Source organism: Acromyrmex echinatior, chromosome 6 (genome assembly GCF_024713525.1).
Source record: "Acromyrmex echinatior isolate Ae372 chromosome 6, ASM2471352v2, whole genome shotgun sequence".
NCBI classification, from domain to species: domain Eukaryota; kingdom Metazoa; phylum Arthropoda; class Insecta; order Hymenoptera; family Formicidae; genus Acromyrmex; species Acromyrmex echinatior.
In genome coordinates, this window is record NC_141857.1 from 3,626,940 (window position 1) to 3,647,086 (window position 20,147).

General features: G+C 38.4%; 2 protein-coding genes and 1 long non-coding RNA gene across 8 annotated transcripts in view; 1 reads left to right on the plus strand and 2 right to left on the minus strand.

Annotated features, from left to right (window-relative positions):
- Dhit (regulator of G protein signaling double hit) overlaps positions 1 to 16,316 on the plus strand; it is a 71,805-nt gene extending 55,489 nt beyond the window's left edge. The window contains exons 2-5 of one of the 3 annotated variants that reach the window (XM_087407051.1): positions 445 to 3,452; positions 6,730 to 7,085; positions 9,768 to 10,176; positions 11,777 to 16,316. In XM_087407051.1, the coding sequence (XP_087263177.1) occupies positions 3,444 to 3,452; positions 6,730 to 7,085; positions 9,768 to 10,176; positions 11,777 to 12,016 (1,014 nt within the window). In that variant the 5' untranslated portion in view covers positions 445 to 3,443 and the 3' untranslated portion in view covers positions 12,017 to 16,316. Of the gene's footprint in view, positions 1 to 403; positions 3,453 to 6,729; positions 7,086 to 9,767; positions 10,177 to 11,776 lie in introns of those variants that run through there. The other 2 variants (XM_087407050.1, XM_087407052.1) reach the window with 2 other exon arrangements.
- Positions 7,038 to 20,147, minus strand: part of LOC147909273 (uncharacterized) — a 164,035-nt gene continuing 150,925 nt past the window's right edge. For 2 of the 4 annotated variants that reach the window (XR_015545370.1, XR_015545371.1), the window contains exons 3-4: positions 10,217 to 10,301; positions 9,517 to 10,089 (exon numbers count right to left, since the gene is read on the minus strand). Coding sequence is in view for 2 of the 4 variants with exons in the window: in XM_087407067.1 (XP_087263193.1) it covers positions 10,037 to 10,079; positions 10,217 to 10,301 (128 nt within the window). In the remaining 2 variants the exon portion in view is untranslated. Of the gene's footprint in view, positions 7,129 to 9,516; positions 10,090 to 10,216; positions 10,302 to 20,147 lie in introns of those variants that run through there. The other 2 variants (XM_087407068.1, XM_087407067.1) reach the window with 2 other exon arrangements.
- Positions 16,638 to 19,564, minus strand: LOC147909274 (uncharacterized). The gene is made up of 3 exons (XR_015545373.1): positions 17,893 to 19,564; positions 17,688 to 17,777; positions 16,638 to 17,310 (listed from the first exon to the last, which is right to left on the minus strand). It is a non-coding gene; the product is annotated as an uncharacterized LOC147909274 (long non-coding RNA).

Sequence of the window (20,147 nt, forward strand, 5' to 3'; positions counted from 1 at the left end):
TTCATTTTATAGCTCTCTGTGCTTACAATAAAAATACATTTATCTACTGATAATCCCATCTATTCCTGTTATCATTAAGGTATCATTTTACCGTAACATTTTGGAATGTTTCCGATTTATTTTATGCTCTCGCTTTATTCTGTATTCCTTCATTTTTTTCTATCAAATTGCACACTAAGAAAAAAAGTCGAAATATTCACAAGTAAATATTACACGTGATGTTTTCTGCGATATTAGTTATAAAAAATTTTACTGTGATAACGAAATACATTTCTGTGAAATATATCATTAATTATAAAAAAAATAAAATAAATGTTTATTTACTAGAAAATTTATGTTTGCTAAAATTTTATTTTCGTTTTATAATAAATAAATAAGGATTTATTTCAGTAAAATAAATATAATATCTCACAAATAAATTTTTAAGTGTTTTTTTTTTTTCAGTGACACGCGGGGGTGGATGATGTACACCGATTTTTCCTTCATCATGATCCTTTATACAATTGTGATTGTGTTGAATTATAAGTTGTAACTCAGACAATGAAAAATCTAAAATTGAGATAACATAAGACGTCTTAAAGATATCGTTAAGACATCATTAAAAAATGTCTTTGAAATATCTTATGCGTCTCCCTTTTGACACATACATGTTGTCTGAAAACGTTTCGTAATAATGAAGGATCACGAGAAAGTATCGGCGGGTCATTCGCACGTAAGGATCACGAGGACGAGCACCGCTGTCGTCACCGCGGTACTCGTACATCGGCCGATGACTATCGCATCAGCTTCGGAGTCGGCGTTCTGTGATGGTAACAGCATCGGCGTCGGCGCGGCGTCCGCAAAGCGCTAGGTAGCTTCGCGTCGCGGCGCTTCGCGTCGGCGTCGCTGGAATCGTCCGCGAAACGGACAGACAGTGGTGGCCAAGGCACCGTGTAAGCGCGTGTAATCGCCATATTGGCCGAACTCCGGACGATAGCACCTCGCGGGTCGTGGAGCTTTAAAGCTTCCGCGGTTGCTGCTCTTCCAACCATTGCCCGCGTCGGTACGGTCATAATAACGGGGGAAGCACATAAAGTGGAGCGAGGGCGAGCGGTCCCTGTGCGGAAAAAGAGGCGGCGAGGAAAGGACACGCGATAATACCGGATACGCCTTCGAACGCCGCATCGAACAGCGAAAAAGAGCTAGAGAAAGAGAGAGAGAGAGAGAGAGAGAGAGAGAGAGGGAGAGAGAAAGATAAGGATAAGATATAACACGCGGACATAGCAGTGACAAGTGTTATACGGATACGCGTGACATAAACCAAGGCAAGGGAGAATCGCAGCGATCAATCGCGACGGTGTATTCAAATATCAATATCGATCTTCCTATATTCTGGATATATATCTCTCTCAGATTGTATTCTTCGAAGATTACTTTCGTCAGTTCCGTCTGCAAACTTCCGCGTCGGATTCTGCGTCGCTTCCATTGTATCACATTCCTTGGTTCTCACTTTCGACGAAATTTCTACAAAGTAACTACGTGTGCTCCGAAAACGGCACAGACTGCATCTCGTTTGAAATCATGCAAGAAAAGAGATCGATGATTTCCAATATAATTATCAATAAATTCAAATTATCAATAAATTCTTCCTGAAACTAATCTTCCTAAGAAGTTTTTCCATCCAACCGATTTCGCGGAGGCAAGGATTAACGCTCAATCGGAAGTCTTCCGACAGGATACCAAGCGGTCAATCGACGAGAAGCTGGCACGAAGATAGCCTTCAGCAGTCTACCTTGCCGGCGTGACAGTGCGCGAGCTCGTCTCTCCCTCTGGTCTCCACTGCTGCCAATCAATAACCGGCGCATCGGCTCGCTTACGCTCCAATCTCCTTTCCTTTCTCTCTCTCTCTCTCTCTCTCTCTCTCTCTCTCTCTCTCCCTCTCTCTCTCTCTCTCTCTCCTCTCTGTCTCTCTTTGCCTTATCTGTCTTCCCACTATCTCACGCTCTTACTTTCAACGCTCCTCTCTTTCTGCTTAATCAAACACGCTAACATTCTCCGATTCCTTTCATCATCTTCCCTTTTCTTCCTACCTTTTTCTTTTCCCTGTCTACCTTTCTCTCTTCCCTGCGTCTTCTTCCGCACTCTCGTGTGCAAGATACGCATCTGATGCACAGGCATCTGTCAATGCAATCAACATCAGGAACATAAACAGACGCAGCGTCAGCATCGGTCCGTGCCAGCGACAGCAGCGCAGGCATTTAAACCGCTGGCCATATCAGCGTCTCGCGCAACATCTTTAACAGGCGCGAGTATCTATTTATAATTCCGTCAAACGCAACGGGAAACGAAAACTGCGGCATCGTGTACAGCTACCTAGGTCAGCCGCGAAGAAAAGAGATGTCGACGTGAAGTTGGCGTTAACCCGAGAGCGTGGCACGACGCGACACAGCCGCTCCTTTAAAACTGTGTAATTGAAGGATGTGATGAGTCGATCGCGTGCGACGTCCTCACTGTCATCATCGTCATCGTTGCCCTAAAGTTCAAGGATTTGGGTCTCGGTTGGTTGACCGAATTTTTCGAGTCCACGATACGAAACCGCGTATCTCAATGGAACGCGACGAATTCGTTCGATCGTATCGCATTCATCCTTAAGAGCAAACGCCATCGGTAGCGAAGGATCTCCACTTCCTGTTCCTTTCAATAACGGGTCTCGCATCCGCGCACTCTCGCCTCTCTCTCTCTCTCTCTCTCTCTTTCTCTTTCTCTCTCCCTTTCTCTCCTACCTTTCCGACTCGGCCGACCGACCAGTCGATCCGCGCGCGCGGCTGTCCCGTTAAGAGAGAAGGGTGGAGGGTGCCGCGAGAGGGTGACGGTGGTGGAGTGGTATGTGGCGCGGGTGGTATTAACGAAGAGGATTGTCGAGAGAAAAACGACGGACAATCGGCAGCAGCGGAAAGTGGAAGACGGTGGGAAATGGATGAAATATCATGCGCGACATCGACGACGTAACCCTCCGCTTGTTGGGGTCCGCCGTTGTTCAGTGTCGTCGCGCGACGTCGCCATCATCGTCGGCGTAGTAACGCCTCGCCCGATCTCGAGGCGAGGAAACCGTTTGGCGGCTGATCGTTTGGTAGTGCGCGTACCTATGTGTCCGTCCGCGAGTCCGTAAAGGATTCGTACGCTGGGCTGTTACGCGATTTCGGCTGAGGGGCACTGGTACGCGCTGGGAGCATGCGGGTTTCGGGCGAGGCCCGGCGAGGCGGCTCCGCGGGAGGACCGGGCTAAAGGAACGACCGCATATCGGAAGGGACACTCGCGAACGCGGGCACGGTGCGCCCGCGGCCGTGCCCGCACCCGCACCCCCGCGTCTCGTCTCGGCGCCGCGTCGCGGCCGGTCACACGCCGATTAGGTTCATCCTGAAGACGCGGAAAGCGAGCGCGGCTCGCTTTCGGACGCATGGAACATGATAGAGGTAAGAGAGTCAAGACGTGAACGTACTCCTAATCGTTGTCGTCTCTGTCTTAAAGAAAGGATTAAAGATTCAGCACGGAACAATAATGGAGTCGCGCTGATGATCTTCCCCTGCAAGGTGTATGACTGCAGCAGTCAATTCGATTATCATTTATGACATGAAATCCAATGATGTTCCTCATATAAATGTGCAGTATGCATGATAAATAGTTAATAAATAATTTCCGTGAAACAGAAAGTTTACAAAACTATATAACAATATAAAAATTTCCTACATAATTTATAACTTCATTAACATATTCAGTCATATTTTCGGAGTTTACGAAACCTTTTCTAATTTAATAACATGCAAATAAACAATGTGGCTGGATTGAATATTGAAAACCGATTGCATTTCAACCGTGTTTAAATTATTCCAATATAGAATTGTATTATTGTAAATTAATTTTGAAATAGTGCGCTGTAATAACATGAACAAGGACTCTATTATCGCTGGTTAGAATCTAGCTCGAAATATCTGCAGCTTGCCATTCGTTCACGTATAGGGACATAACAAATTCATTTATATGGACATACGCATACATCCTTGTCCGAATCGAAATAAATTCATGGGATTATCGGACGAAGCTTGCGAGAAGAGAAACGGGGGTTGCAGCTTGCACGTGCTCCGTGATTGCGTGCTGCATGTAGCCAACACACCATTGGGCCATTGACATGTTGACACGCAGCTATGCGTAAACACTATCGCCGTTTCAGAACCGTTGTAAACACAGCGACAGTATTTGCATCTAAGAATACGCGCGATGAGAAGAAACTAATGTTCATAAATGTATTAAAAATATTAATAATCTTCCGTGCCAAAATACACACTCCTATCCAAGTGCTACTCTGTTTATTAACCACTATTGAAAATGACCCGATAATAATTAACGGACGCAAATAATTTATTTATTATTCTCATTTGCATTATTAATTATCAAATTAATTAATTAATTATTAATTACTAATTTAATCTTTTTAGCAAGCATTGTAAAATCAATATGAATTAATTAACAATAGTATTTTTATATGTAATTGTTTTTATTTAATTATATTTTTATATAAAAACTAGTCTAGCGTAACGTCTAGCACACGTTTACGGATATATGGCTTGTTAATATAAGATATTATTATATTCAAGCTATACACAGCTATCTTGAAACTAACTTATGCAAAATCTATAGATCACAATTAATCACCTAGTACGAAGTGTTTCCTAAATTTCGCAGCGTTCTCCGTAAACAACGGCTCTTGTTTCCATAATGCCTGCCAAAACAAATCGCCGAGAGATTATTGAAATTTAGATCGTTATATTATCTCGTAACCGAAGTCTCGTTTTCAGGAAAGACGACCCGCGAGATATACGAAATACGGAATTCGCTTCGTGTATAAACCGCGTAGTGTATTTTACGAGCCAGCCGCTCGAAACGGCGGTTTTGCGCGTGGTCTTTTCGATTTCCGGCTTCTATTTCCCGACCACTCTAAATCGCCACGCTCGCGTAAATCCGCGTCCGATTTATATCGCGCTATAAACGATTAAACAACGGTCCCCTTTCCAATCTCTACGATTCCGATTGTCCAATTTCAATTTCCTTTCCCAATTGTTTCATATCCGTCTTTCTCTTTCTTTCTCCCATCTTTTTCTCTCCACCTCTCATCTTCACGTGGCTTCATTCGTATGCGCCACCACGTTTATTCGCAAATACACGTGTACACTTTACGCCAGTGCCCGCTGTTTATCAACCTCTTCCCACATCCCCTATAAGCGACTGTCCGATGTAGTCGTTATCGCGCGAGGCCGCATCGGAGAGAGAGCGGGTCATCGATATACAACACGGTGTAAAAATAAAGGGCCGCACGCGGCTACGTGCATGTGCAGACACATACCCAAACTTCATTCCGCGAATCTCTTTTTATATTGCGAGAGAGAATAAGCGAGAGCCACGTTGAATATATTTTCGCGAGATTTCGAACGCTGCGGAATAAATTCATGCGCTCAGAATTTCATTCGTTTGTTCCTTTCTTTTGTTTAATGGAATAGGAAAAGATGCAAAGAAAATCCCAAACTGTATGCGAACTGCATTAAAGCTGATCTTTAATGATATTTTATTTTACAATACTTTTGACTTTCAGTACAATAAAATATTAGTGATCCTCTCATTGATATTTTATTGTCGCTATATAATGTTTTTTTGTGTAATTTCCAAATAGAGAAGAAAAAGAAAAACTTAATCAACGCGAAAACAAATTAAATTATTCATTTATTCTAAAACCAATAATGTTATGAGCAGAGCTGCAATTGAAAAACGTCTAAACTTCTTGAAAAATGATCGGAAATACAGATTTTGAATTGAGATCGCGTTCTTAAATATGGCATTAAGAGTTTAATCCTCTCCTTAGACTTTCTCCGAGAATCCAATATCGGTCAGCTCAGCCGTCTGGCGATCATGAATTTTAAATACCAAAGACCTCGAATGGAACAGCGAACGGAAGAATAATAAATCTCCGGCTACATCTCACTTCGATATCGCCATCGCCGGATCGCGCTGAAAATACAAGCCAATCGATACGTGCAGCTGAGCGTACGACAATCGTATCCGAACTAATTGGTTGCTTTTTGAAAGCTTACGTGTCAATTATCGTACTAATTTATTTTGACTAAAGCTTAACTTTATCGTATTGCCACGTGAGTAAATTGTTCTCTTCTTGAGATTTATTACTTATGACTCATTTAAATGTGGAAATTTAATAATCGTGATTTTCACGTTAAATGCTTAATTGAAATTTACTTTTCGCATATACTCAACGATTCTGTTTCTCTTCCAAAATTGATCTGAGTTACTTTCGTGATTTTTATGTTTTTCTTCGTCTTGCACAATAAAAATGTCTATTTATTTATATCTTAATCATAAATTATACATATTGATATTTAAAAAATTACTAGATATTACTTTCGTATAGACAATTAGATTATTATATAAAATTAAATTATAGTATACAAATATGTGTACTCTAAATGTGCGCAATACTAATATTAAAAAAAACTTCATATTATTAGTTTATATTTGAACATGTTTCTAAAAAAGTTCAATGTCAGTCACCTTGCGTAAACAAATCACAAAGCCGACAAGTGGTTCATTGTGTTCCGGAAGCCACTGATTTAGTAGAACTATTCTTAGCACCGGGATAAGCTCGTTCGCACGTGGTGTGCGAATTCAGAGGACGGATGTCGCTTCCAGATGTCGAGTGGACTTGGTGCAACCGCAATGGGAATCGGCGTTAGTCACGGGACGGGCGGCGAAGGTGTAGCTGGTGGTTGCCGCCTCCGTGCACAGAACCAAGGCCAAGCCTCGGGGTCCACGATGCAGCATAATCCGCAACAGTCGTCTCAGCAGCAGCAGCAGCAGCAGCAGCAGCAGCAGCAGCAGCAGCAGCAGCAGCAGCAGCAGCAACAACAGTCGCAGCAACAGCAGCAACAGGCATCCGCGTCGCAGCAGCAATCGCAGCAACAGCAACGTCAGGCGGCCGGATTCACGGGTCGATCGAAGAAGGACAACTGTTGCCTATGCTGGTGCTGTTGCTGCAGTTGCTCGTGGTATTATCGATCCTGTCTGATCATGGCTCGTACATCGATGTGACTAAAAAAACATATTCTTAAGAAAATTGCTGATAGGACGATTGAGCAATTCAGCACTTTTCATTGCTCTTTTATGTTAATCTAACATTTTACGTTAATCTAACATTTTTTAGTAATTGCTAATTATGAAACAAAAAATCGTAATAATTTTTTGTTAATCAAATGTGAATTTGATCAGAAAATTTTGTTATCTCTTAGATAGATTTTTATTTAAAAAAATCTATCTCGAGTTGTTTTTCTTCACAATGACATGTTACATTGGCTGCGTTCAGCAGAAAAAGCATCTGTTGCAATTGTAAGATTCTTTAATATGATTAGTTTATACATTTAGAACCATTGAGGAACTAGGTGCAAGAACCAATCGTATTAAAGACTTTTACAACAGTTGCAAAACTGCTGCTTTTTCTGCCGCCATTGATTTAACTCTTGAAGCGCACCGATGTACGAAATATTTTATTAAATTATGAAGAACTATACTCGATTTATACGACAATGGACAAATCGTTAATGAAGAATGGATCTCCGAATTGCACGAAGTGACTTTAATCTCTCGTTCTATAATTATATGTGCTCGCGATGGCGAGTTACTGAAAAGTCAGCACAAAGAGTTTTCATTGTAATCGCAAACATAAAGTAGATGAAAACGAGCCACGCGCTATTATCGTTATCGCGCAGCTATTTTCATGCTTACTTCATCTACTGAACCTCTCGCCATTGAAACGATATCGGTCCATTGTCTTTAAACTCTCGCGTGTGATCCATTTATTGCCGTGCAGACGTACCTACATATTGCCTTTCTATGTTTCATGCCACAAGTAGGAATAAATGGTAAGCAGGCCACGGACTGTGTGCGTTAATGCTGCTTGTTTGTTATGTCGATGATGATGCTATCGTAATGCACGTATTATGGCTCGTAGAAACGGGGTTATGCACATACCACGCGTCCTTCCTACGCGAGCCATCTTTACAGATTATACGCTAGTAGTTTACTCATTCTAGGCTGGCATCGACCCGAAAGAGTCTATCTGAGGTGCAATGGCATTTCCTGAATTTCTATCGCAGGAATATACGACAGTATACTCTTAACTGTTTCGTCATATCAATGTGAAGGAATCTTTCAAAAAACATGTGTTTTGAAATATAATTTCTTTATTTTAGTATTATAAAATTCGCTTCAAGTTGCGCAACGTTATATTTTTCGGCAGTTGTCTATTTTATTAGTTATATTATAGTTCTTATAATTGAGATATATTTTTAAAAGAAATTGTTGCTGTTGAAGTAAAATTTCAATGAATAATAAATCTACAAATAATCTTTTACAATTGTTTGCAACATTAGATAAAAAAAGACTCTTTCATAATAAAGAAACTATGTTACGAGTTATTTCTGTGTTTCGATTGTTGTTGCCAACATTTTGTAAACGTTGCAGTTCACTTCATCAGGGCGAGAAGCAACCTTTTTAAAGTAGACTCTTGCAATATTTTGTAAAATTTACAAATTGACAAATGAGCACGTGAGAAATATTCTAAAATTATCAGATATTTTATTTTATTTTTTATTCATTCAAGTAAAAATCTTTTACAAATAAACGCAAGTTCGATCGATCAGACGGCAACTGAACCAATCATTTTCGTGATTTGCCATCTGACCAAGTCGCGTAAACCGTTCAGAATTGCCGTTTATTTCCACAGTTGTGGTTCGCAAACGCCATAGGACGGCCGCGTCATCAAGCACAAAGAATCGGCCTTCCAATGACCCGGTTCTGTGCCTGTTATCGACACGACTAATATTTTCTATCGGTTCGATGCCACTCGTTCACATCTCTTTGTATCTCGTTATCCTCAGTCTCGATTAAATTAGCTATCCTGACGATCGTTAATCATTATCATTTTCTGTATTTGTGTGTGCGTCCGCCGGATCATACTCTTCCCTTCGTCACTCATTTTATGGCTCTTCATTTCCCGAGGCTACCAAGTTTAATATTCATTTTCTACACATCTTTCCTCCGCCTTCATTCTCGGCTGTCTATCATTACTTTCGCGTTTGCATTCCTTCCGTCATCCTCATGTTTGCCAACAAAAATCACCACTAATATTATCGTACGTTATAATTAACACGATGGTTTACGATCAATTTTAATATCGATATCGATACTATAATCTATGACAAATTTCTTATCGGTAGATCCGATCGGATCCACGTCTCACTTCTTATAATTATAATGTAAAGTAGATTAAAGTAACTGCGCAAAAAGAAACATTCAATAACTTATTATTTTTAATTAGTCTTTCGATTATATAGTAATAACTAAAATCTACGTAATATAATAATAAATTATAAATAAATGCTATTTCGAACGGGACTTAAACATGAATAAAATAGCTTATAATCATGGAATCATCATATCAATCTATTTATTTAATCGATTCTCCCGCACTGTTCTACACGTTATTAACAATATAGAGTACGGCCAATGTGATGCTCCAAATGCTTTAAAGCATTTTTTGATTGGTCGATTTGTTTTTGAAAAATTCTTTTTTTTCATTGATCTATCAAACGCTTCAAAGCATTTGTAGTGAGAATTTGACCGCAGCCATAGAGAGATCTATAAGATAGTTCTAACGTGCGTTGTCGTCTCAGTTTGGCGGCAGTCGGCGGTAATTCGACGGGTACCGGCGGTGCGGGCGATCAGGGCAAGAAAAAGGGCAATGCCGGTGTTGGCGGCGAGCATGGCAGTGGCATCAGCGTCACCGACTTCGCGGGTGCAGGTGCGGGTAATGGTCTCGATGGACTCGACGGCCTCGACGGTGGTCTGGAGCGTTGCAGCTTGGAGGAGGTTCGGACCTGGGGCTCGTCCTTCGACAAACTGATGAGGAGCGCCGCCGGCCGCAAGCTCTTCAGAGAGTTCCTCATGAGCGAGTACAGCGAGGAGAACATTGCCTTCTGGCTTGCCTGCGAGCAACTCAAGAGGGAGAACAATCCCGAGACGATCGAGGAGAAGGCGCGCTACATTTACGACGATTACATATCCATACTTTCGCCAAAGGAAGTGAGTAAACTCTTCATTAGCTCATAGAGAAAATACTTACTTATTCGTGATAAGAAATCGTAATCGTAACTCGATTGAAGCACTCAGGAGCAGCCAGCAAATGATCGTTGATCTATTACTTGCATCTAGAATTATACAGTAACATAATTATAATTCTTTTATACAAATAGAGATGTAAGATATTTTTATTATTATTAAAGAGTACATAATTATTGGCGATAATTGAAATTAGTAGCAGCTTCGAATTAAAATTATGATTTATTGTTAATTTTTTTCAGATGCTTCGGATCTACTAGCGATAATTAAATTTATCTATTTCGAAACAATTTTTTATATTTTTCATATATTTTCACGTTTTTAAAAAATTTATTTAGCAATTGTGGAGTATATAAACTAAGCCGAATATATAACAAAATTATATATTAGAATCCTGGATATATGACTGTAAAAATATAGATATAACTATTTTATGTGACGTTTAAAAGTATACGACATTCAAGAAGAAATTGTTTTTATTTTCTGGGAAAAACGTGCTCTATTATTATGGTACATTCTGATACCGAAGTAGAGATAGCGTCAACCTGGAAATAATAAGCATATTCTAACGTAACCATCTATTTAGTTTATAATGGCATACGCAGTATGCGTCATGCGATCAGTATCTGCTACTTTGAATAGCTCGTGCGATGCATCATAAGCACTTACACATTTCATAACATAAAATAATTCCTACCAGAGCTTCCAGAGCTGTTAGCTTTGACGATAGAATCGATAATGTTATTGGATGTATTATCTAATTACGCCATTTTTTTTATCGGATGCAAAAAGTCGAGTGTACGAACGCGCAAGAATTAGAAAAACGTGATAGTAAAATTAAATGCATTTTGACGTGAAGGGAGACTTTTGCAATATAATGTTTTGTTTGAGAAAAGCTGCGAATGCGCGTGACTGATTTCTTCTATATTAACCGACTGACCTAGTGACCCAGTGACCTCTTTAACAACTTATTCACCCAAACGGGGCGAATGCACGAACCTTCTTTTGCCATTCGAACATTACGGCATAATTGTACGGTACACGATTATACATTATTGCAATCACCTAGATTATTTTATGAGATAATATAAAAAAGATCGTGTTAAAAGTATGTCGTACACATATTATGGTCTATAATTCTCGGAAAGTTTTTTTATCGTTGTTTATAACTATGAATATATCGGTACTTCGCCATTCTTTGTGAAATAAAGAATAAAGAAAAATTGTTGCGAAAATGCAGTTAAAAGATTTACATATTAGCTTCATCTTCGAGGCCGTGGATCTGTCTATTCCTGAAAAATTATATTTATGTAATTAATTAAAAGAATAAAATTGTACAACTTGTAAATTTTATTATTATTTTATACAAGAGAGAGAAAGAAATATTGTAGAATTAAAAGATATTTTATAAGAAATGAGAGAATATAAATTATATGCAAATAGTGATTTGTAAATTAAGATACAATAAGTTGCAGTTTCGTAGAATATTTTTATATAGCATGTAGTTGATAATATCTGATACAAATTTTAATTAATCCATTTTCTTCGTCGTTTATATTTGCAGGTGAGTTTGGACTCGCAGGTGCGAGAAATGGTGAATCGCAACATGGTGGAGCCTACACCGCATACCTTCGATGAGGCGCAGCTGCAAATCTATACCCTCATGCACCGGGACTCGTATCCGCGTTTTGTCAACAGCGAGATTTATCGGAGGGTGGCCAGAATGACTAGCAGCAGCCCGCCTAGCCCGAGTACAGGACAGGAGCACAGTGGGAAGACGAAGAGCAAGCGAGGAGCGACGTAATCGTGATCGTGATGGTCCAGAGACCGTCGGGAGCGCGGACCAAGACCTCTAAAATCAAGCATCTTCATCAAAGCCACGATCGGCCGAACCGTTCGGCAAGGGTTCGCAACACCCTCCTCCTCCTCGGAAAGCCTCCGCTGAGGCGAGGAATCGCCCGAGTGGACAAATGGCTGACGAAGCTAATACCTCGCAGGAGGGTATCTCCATTCTCACGGATGGACGACGAGCTTTCTGGTCGCGTCAGATTGCTCGCACGAAAGCCGGGGGCTTGTTCAGTGATTCGCTCTTCCACGCGAAGGCGCAACGGGGCCATGTAATCGCGCTCGCCATTTCATGCGAGCCATTACGACACCGATGATGATGATAATGATAATGATGATGATGATGATGATGATCATGATGGACTGAACGTACGACGAGATCGCGATCGCGGTTGATCGCGTAAATCACAAATCGCAACGTTCCACTTTCAGGATTTCTGTACAGAGCGCATGCACGCGGGATGGTGGATCGTAGCAGGAGAAAGGGTTACGCGATCGCACGGGGATGACGAGCACCAATGCGAACACCATCGATTCTCCCGTGTCCATCGATCTTCGCGAGCCTCACAATCTACCCTCGTTGTAGTTGTAACTCAAAAGCTCGAATAGAAGATCGACTCGGGCTCGCGAGCTTCCCCTTTCTCTTTCGCTCTTCTCGGCTTAAAAGCGAATTCGATTTGAATCACATACCTTATGTCTTTCACAAGCCATTATAAAATAGTCAAAGTATCCTCTTCTATTTCTTAGCAAATATTGAAGAAAGTTAGAAAAACATTCTGGATATTTTTTTAAATTAAATTCACGCATATTAAACGTGAACGATTCTAACTCAATTTGCCAGAGGCCAAGCAGATTGAAAGAGGTAGACTATCTGATTTAAATCTAATACGTTCGACGAAACGAGATGCTCACAACATAATATAATTACATAACTACAATTATCTGACACATTTGCTGTTGAAGAGATGATGATAATCGCCACACATATTTCTAGTCACATGTATTCAACCGAAATTCCGCGATTGCATTTTTCCGCGGATGAACAAGCTCTACAAGCTCGCGAATTGAACTTTTGCGGAATAATGAATACTAATCCCTCTCTCAGGACGCAATTGATCCCGGACGCATTTTATCGCGATTGTGTCTCCTGTGATTTTAAGATTAACGCGTAGCAAAAGAAGAAAATGTCTTCGTGAAAATAGGTTTAATCTGCTCAAGATCGAACTTACCGTTTGCTCTCTTTCTCTTCCTTCTCTCTCTCTCTTTTTCTCTCCTCTCTCTTTCTCTCTTTCTCTATTTCTCTCTCGTTTCCGCGACATTTACCTTCCATAGATGGGGGAGAATCGAGTTAACATCGTCACACAGCCCGTAACTTCAGGGTAACGTATCGTAACGCATTTTTTATCGCGCGCACTTTTCTATAATCACCAGTAGTCCGCGAGTTTTCCTTCTCGGGGAAGGACGAAGTCGTGAAATCGTACTTATATCCAGGAAAATGAGGAGAGTATCGAGAAAGGGAAAGGGAGAGAAAAAGAGAGTATCTTTCAAGAAACATCGTTAAGGATACCTTGATTCATTCGCTTTCATCACACTTTTACGGGTTACCCGATGGACAGAGGTTTTCGCCACGTTTTCTGGTACGTCATCCCCATGGCGGATATTGAGCTACTGCCAGCGAGAATACACCAAAGATCGAACGTGCGCTGAAGTCAACTAATCTGACGATCACCAAAGAGAAGAATAACATTCAATTGACATACATCACATGCATATGCACACGATTACATACACACGCGCACAGATATATACATGTACAAAGACACGCTTACACATACCCACGCTGACGCAAAGCGCGTACGCTCGTGTAGAATCTAGTCATCGTCACGCGGAAACGCGCGACCGTGGAAGAAAAAGGCCTAAACACGAGAAAAAAAATACCAAGTGTATCCTTCGAATTCGCGCGAAAAGTCGAGGCTGTCGCATCGAAATTGAACTGTCATCGTTAATGAAAGCAATGAAAGAGGAACCCGGGAGGGGAGGGAGAGAGAGAGAGAGAGAGAGAGAAAAATTTCACGGAAGCGGCTCGACGAAAAGCGAGGCGAGACGAGGCGTCGCGGTGCGGACGCATCTTTAAACATTAATTCATAAGTATAAGTATGGAATAGGATTTAAAATAAAATAAAAATAAAATAAAGAGACACTCGAGTGTCATTTGTAAGCACGATTGAAAAGCCAGCATTATTCACACCGCGGCGCCCGCTTGCTATAATAAGAATTTCTTCTCGGCCGCGATGCGCTCCGACTCGAACGATTCACTTCGCCTTCAGATTTATGTTCCGCTTCCAGTGTCTGTACCCCGATTCTGCAACTCTTAACAGTGTCGTTATAATGTTATTGTGCAGATATGAAAAAAAAATCTGCGCGAAGTAACGATAACCGTTGTCAAGAGTTACGGAATCAGGGTATTGTATTCTGTACACGACTACCGACAGTTATGACAGTATCGTTAATTAGCGACAGCCAATGGCGAAAAGGAAATAAACGTGACTCTGATTAGTCGTTAATTAACGATACTGTCGACAACTGTCGATAGCCATGTACAGAATACAAGTCCAGAAGTGTCGCACGAATGTTCCCTGTAGTATGTTTACATCTGAGATATGCTGCAGTATATATGTGCACAGCACCGTGTTTGACAATGGTAAGTAATGTACATGCTGGAGAGACTCAGAATGAAATTATGAAGAAATATGGTCAGTATATAAGTGTCAGAAACACGCGACTAATGTTAAACGTAAAGATTAATAGCTAGCTTAATATAAAGTAATGTCCCAAAGAAACCGCGAAGAAACTCCTCCAGCGTTCGTACCTACTTATGTCAGACACAAGTCAAGCGAAATGAATGTCAGATGTAAACTTGTCGCCATCTCGGCCGCCATTGCTAGCATCTTATCTCACATTGTGAGACTGATCGGGAAAGAGAACGACACTTGGCCGAGACGGCGACAGCGTATCGCAAGCTCAAGAGACTCATATTATATATTTATTCTTTCGTTTCTTTCCACCTCACAAACAATATACTCTCAGGAATTCATTGAAACGTATCGATGGACAACATAACGTAATATTCGCCGCGCTATAAAACGACCAAGAGAGCGATAGAATTTCGAGCGCATCGCGGCGCGCCCGCGCGATCTCCACTTGCGACATAGATTGGTATTACGTCGCGCCAGGTAGACATGTCAACCATTATACATTACACGTAACAAAAGACGCGTGTGCTCTCCCGAGGATCATCGTGATCGGGAGGTGTGAGACGATATATGAACGCGCATCTCTCTAGTCAAATCGAAAATTGTCGGTATCGTCGCGAGCGGATAACACAAGCGACAACACAGTCAGTCAGCGTTTGGCTACTGCCCTGTAGATAATATATAGATAGGTATAATGAACGAAGAAAATTAATTATAAATATAAATATATAAATATATATATATATATATATATAAATATAAAGAGAGAAAAATATATATATAAATATACAGAAAAATATGTGCTATGTTCTACATAGATGCCGAATGCAAGCGTGCGAGAATAACCGTGAGAGAGAATGTGAGGGTGATGTGTGAATCTTTTTAATCTTCGATTCTTTGTTGGACGCGAGGGCAGCCCGTCCACCACGACCGAAAAGATGACGCTACTAATGGAAATCTCAAGCCGATTTTAATTCTAGCATCGACTGCTCGCGTGACATCGATGCAGAAGACGAACGTGATACGGTGAAGATCATAAGCAGTGAGAATGCGCGAGTAAATTGAGAGAGAGAAGGATAGAGCGACAATGATATAAATAAGCGTAAATATCCTTTTAGGACTTGTGAATACAATATTATCTTATTATTATTGTCATTGTTATTATATTATATTGTTATAGAGTAATTATCATTATTACTGCTATGCTATTATGCGACTATCGTAATTATTATAAATCCTTGTTTCTTTTTCTTTTTTGCTGCAATTTTCGCAAGCAAGTCGCAACAAGTATTGTGATATAGAAATTTTGTGATATAGAAGTTAAATGTCTTCGTCGAAGACACTCGCACTTTTCGCTCTCTCCTCTTCTATCCTCAGCAGGGCTGTTCATTTAGGACCTCAACGCGATTTCTGGAGGCCTCGCGTCGGCATCGTCGATGAAATTAAGTGGTGAGATTGCTCGAATGTCGTCTTCATTAATAAACGCACAATTTTCTCAACCTTCGATCCCCTGCTTCTTTCTTCACGAGGAAATCTCCCTTAAAATCTGTGTAGGGCGGAGAGGTAAGGGCATGCCAGATCCATCATCAGCACAGCTGCGATCGTGCATGAATCTCTCCCGACCCTTGCATATGTTAAAACCTTCCAATTTTTATTTTCAAAGCAATTGGTGAACTCCTTCAGCGCTATGTGTACAGGTAAGTATCACCTAATTTTATAAATTCTCGATTAAACTTGGATATATCTTGAAACGATATGATTGATTGAATTATATTTAAATCATTTGGAAGAAATGTTTAAGAGAAGCATTGGAAATGCTACTATAAATTTTTGTTTTTGTTCGTTGCATTAATTTTTAATAACCTTAATAATTATGTTTTTTTTATATATATTATGTCAAATAAGATATATTGTAAATAAATATGACATTTAAAAAAATTGATTACACCATTTCATAGCAGTATAAGATGCATTGCAAATGTGAGAATTTTATTATCAAGAAAAGTTTATAAAATATCTTTTTTCAAAAAATAAATCATATATAATACAATTCATCATATAATAATTAACATACAATATAAAATTTATTTTTATTAATTTCGAAGTATAAAGCCATCCATTTTTCTATTAGAAGCTGATTTACGTGATGTCATTGACAATATAGAAATGCTATGCGTAACAATATTGCAAATTCACAATGTATTATTACAAAATAATATTGTATAATATTTTATAATAATATAATAATATTATTACAAAATAATATAGAGCTGCCAAAAAATCCAAATTGATGATAATTAAAAAGTGATCCAAGAATAAAATTGTTTTAAAAGTTTTTTTATTACTATTGTTATTATTACATTCTAAATTATCTCATTTTCTAAATCATTATTTAATTATTTATCTTTTAATTATATTAACGATTAGTGTAAATTGTTCTGCAATTGTTGTTTCGATCCTTGGTCCTGTCTTGATCTTGTCCTTGACAGTTTGGTTTCTTCTGTAACAAAAAAATCCGTCTCATTAATTTTTTTTTTCATATTGAAATTATAATAATTCGATTGAACGCAGTGCGCATTGATACACATTAAAGCAATCGTAAATTAAAGATATGTTTATTAATTAAATAAATAAAAAATAAATAAAAATAAATATGAAAACCGTGAAATAAATCGTGAAATGCTTGATACACTTTATTGTATTGTTAAAATATGTATACTATACTGTTAAAATATGTATACTATATAATTCGAAAAATTTGCATTTCATTTTTATACTTAAATTAAATCAATGTACAATGCTTTAATATGTACTACGGCAATAATGCGCATTAGTGTGTCCATTTCGCCATTATTAAACTTTATATTTAGGACTTACTGGAGGCTGTGCTCCTGCTCCGTTGGCCTGTTTTCCGCAATAAATCTTAGTCATGGATTTTGTTGTACTTTGATATTGATTTGTTGTATACTGAAATAATTCGGTATAAATTTAATACGTATAAAATTCTGCCAAACTGTGCGTCGGATTTTTGAAACGCTACTAATGTGTAAATAATTTATTAAAAATATTACAAAAAAATTACCTTTTGATCCATGTTGTGTCGAATGTTTCTTCTCTCTCTTGTTCAAATCCAATCAGAGGAGACTGTTGATGTAATTTGCCACTCTCTCTGTGAGGCTATATATATATAACCAATTCTGTATTCTCCCTCTATACATTTTAAAATACCACAATTACCAATAGCGATAATAGACTGCATGTAGACTCTATTTCACATACTTTATTTACATATAAAAAAGAAGAAGACATCAACCTTTGAAGTAAATTTTCTGAGAATTTCCTTTATTTTAATACAGCGCATTATAAAAGAAAGAAACCTTTTCTTTTCAGGAATATTTATCTTCAGCTACACATGCTAGGGTTCTTTTGTTCGATTTTTGATAATTTTAAAAGAATATCTCGTCGATGTTTCAAAAAAATAAAGTTGTTATCAAAAACATTAAGATAAATAAAAAAATGACCTAAGCCTATTTTACAATGTGCTCTTTGTTTCCTATTTCTTTTCCTTTTACTTTTTGCCTTTTGCTTCTTCCCCTTTTACAACCGTTTTATCGACAATTATATTTCTTGCTACGTAGTTCTTATTTCTTTCGAAGTTCGTTAATTGTTATCTCGGGCTACATAAAACAAAAAATCGGATAAGAAGCAAAAAGACCAGATGTAAAAAAATAATAAAAAGCAAAAAACAGAAAAAGCACATTGTAAAATAGGCCTTACAATTTAAAAAACAAAGTACAAATGTGTAACCTATTTGTACTATATTTGTTTGTTACATAACTATTGTTTGTTACATCGACGAATAATAAAAAATGATTCGCAATAGTAACTAATTTATTCATTTTCCTACCAAATTATCACACAAATTATTTTGTTCTAATAACAAATTCATTTTTTTCAGTATCAGTCATATTTTCATATAAATGTACAAATCACTTTTCGAATTCAATTTAAAAATGTATATTATCACTATGATATTAGCCTTATAACTTTAAATCTTTTATTGCGCCATTCGTATCGCAATTTTAAAGCTTCTGACTAGTCACCACGATCATATTGGAACCGTGACATAAGAAATACATTGAAATTTCTTGCGTGTCATTTGTAAATAAAGAAAAAAAAATGTGTACCCACTATGTACCTACTCGTGAAAAAGTTATCGAGATATGACAAGATTTGAGCAATAATAAGTGAAAATTGGATTGATAAGTGAATAAATCAAATAAGAGAAAAAATTCTAACAAATAAGATAAAGAACGCTAACACGCATTTAAAGTTAGACGTTTTGAATAATATATATTAGGTGTACAAATAAGTTTTAAAGCGTTTTTTGTGTAACGTATAATTTAAACTTAGAATTCAAATATTTTCGCGCTCTTTTGATATGTAGTGGCACTTAATGTGTACTATTAAAAAACATAATTGACTTCACAAAATTGGAAACTTAACTTCAAAATTAAATGGTTTTAAAATGGCGAGCGACAAGCAATTTATTCGACACTGCATTCGATACGAATTTCATCAAGGAAAAAGCGCTGTTAAAGCATGTGAATCAATTTGTTCTGTTCTTGGAGTCAATGTTGTATCCAAAAGTACGTGTGAGTTTTGGTTTAGGCGATTTAAGAGGATGATTTTGATGTTAGCAATAGAGAACGTAGTAGTACTCCTCAGAAGGTTACAAACAATGAATTGCAAGCATTACTCGATCAAAACTCATGTCAAACACAAAACGAACTTGCACAGCAACTTTGAGTAACTCAACAAGATATTTCAATTCGTTTACGGCAGATGGGAAAGATTCTGAAGGAAGAAAAGTAGATGCCGCATGCATTAAGTGAAAAAAACAAAAATGATCGTCTTGAGAAGTGTTTGAATCTATACAATAAACAGCATAAAAATCTTTCTTGAAAATTGTGACTGGTGATGAAAAGTGGATTTTTTACGATAATCCTAAAAAGAGAAAACATTATGTGGATCCAGGACAACCTACTACATCAACGCCAAAACGCAACATATTCTTTTATTAAATCAATTTATTTTAGATATGACTGCGCGTCGAAAATTTTTCAATACAATCAATCTGAAACGCTAATAATCCCCCCTAAATTAAATTGTAAAGAACTTATTACGAAAAATATTATCTTAGCCAGGATTCGAATCTGGGATGACTTTCCAGGAAGAGTGTCTTAGCCAACTCGACCACTCAAACTAATAGAAAAAAATTCTATTTTGGATCAAAATTTAGTGTACAAGACAATATGAAAGTAAGCTCCGAATCTT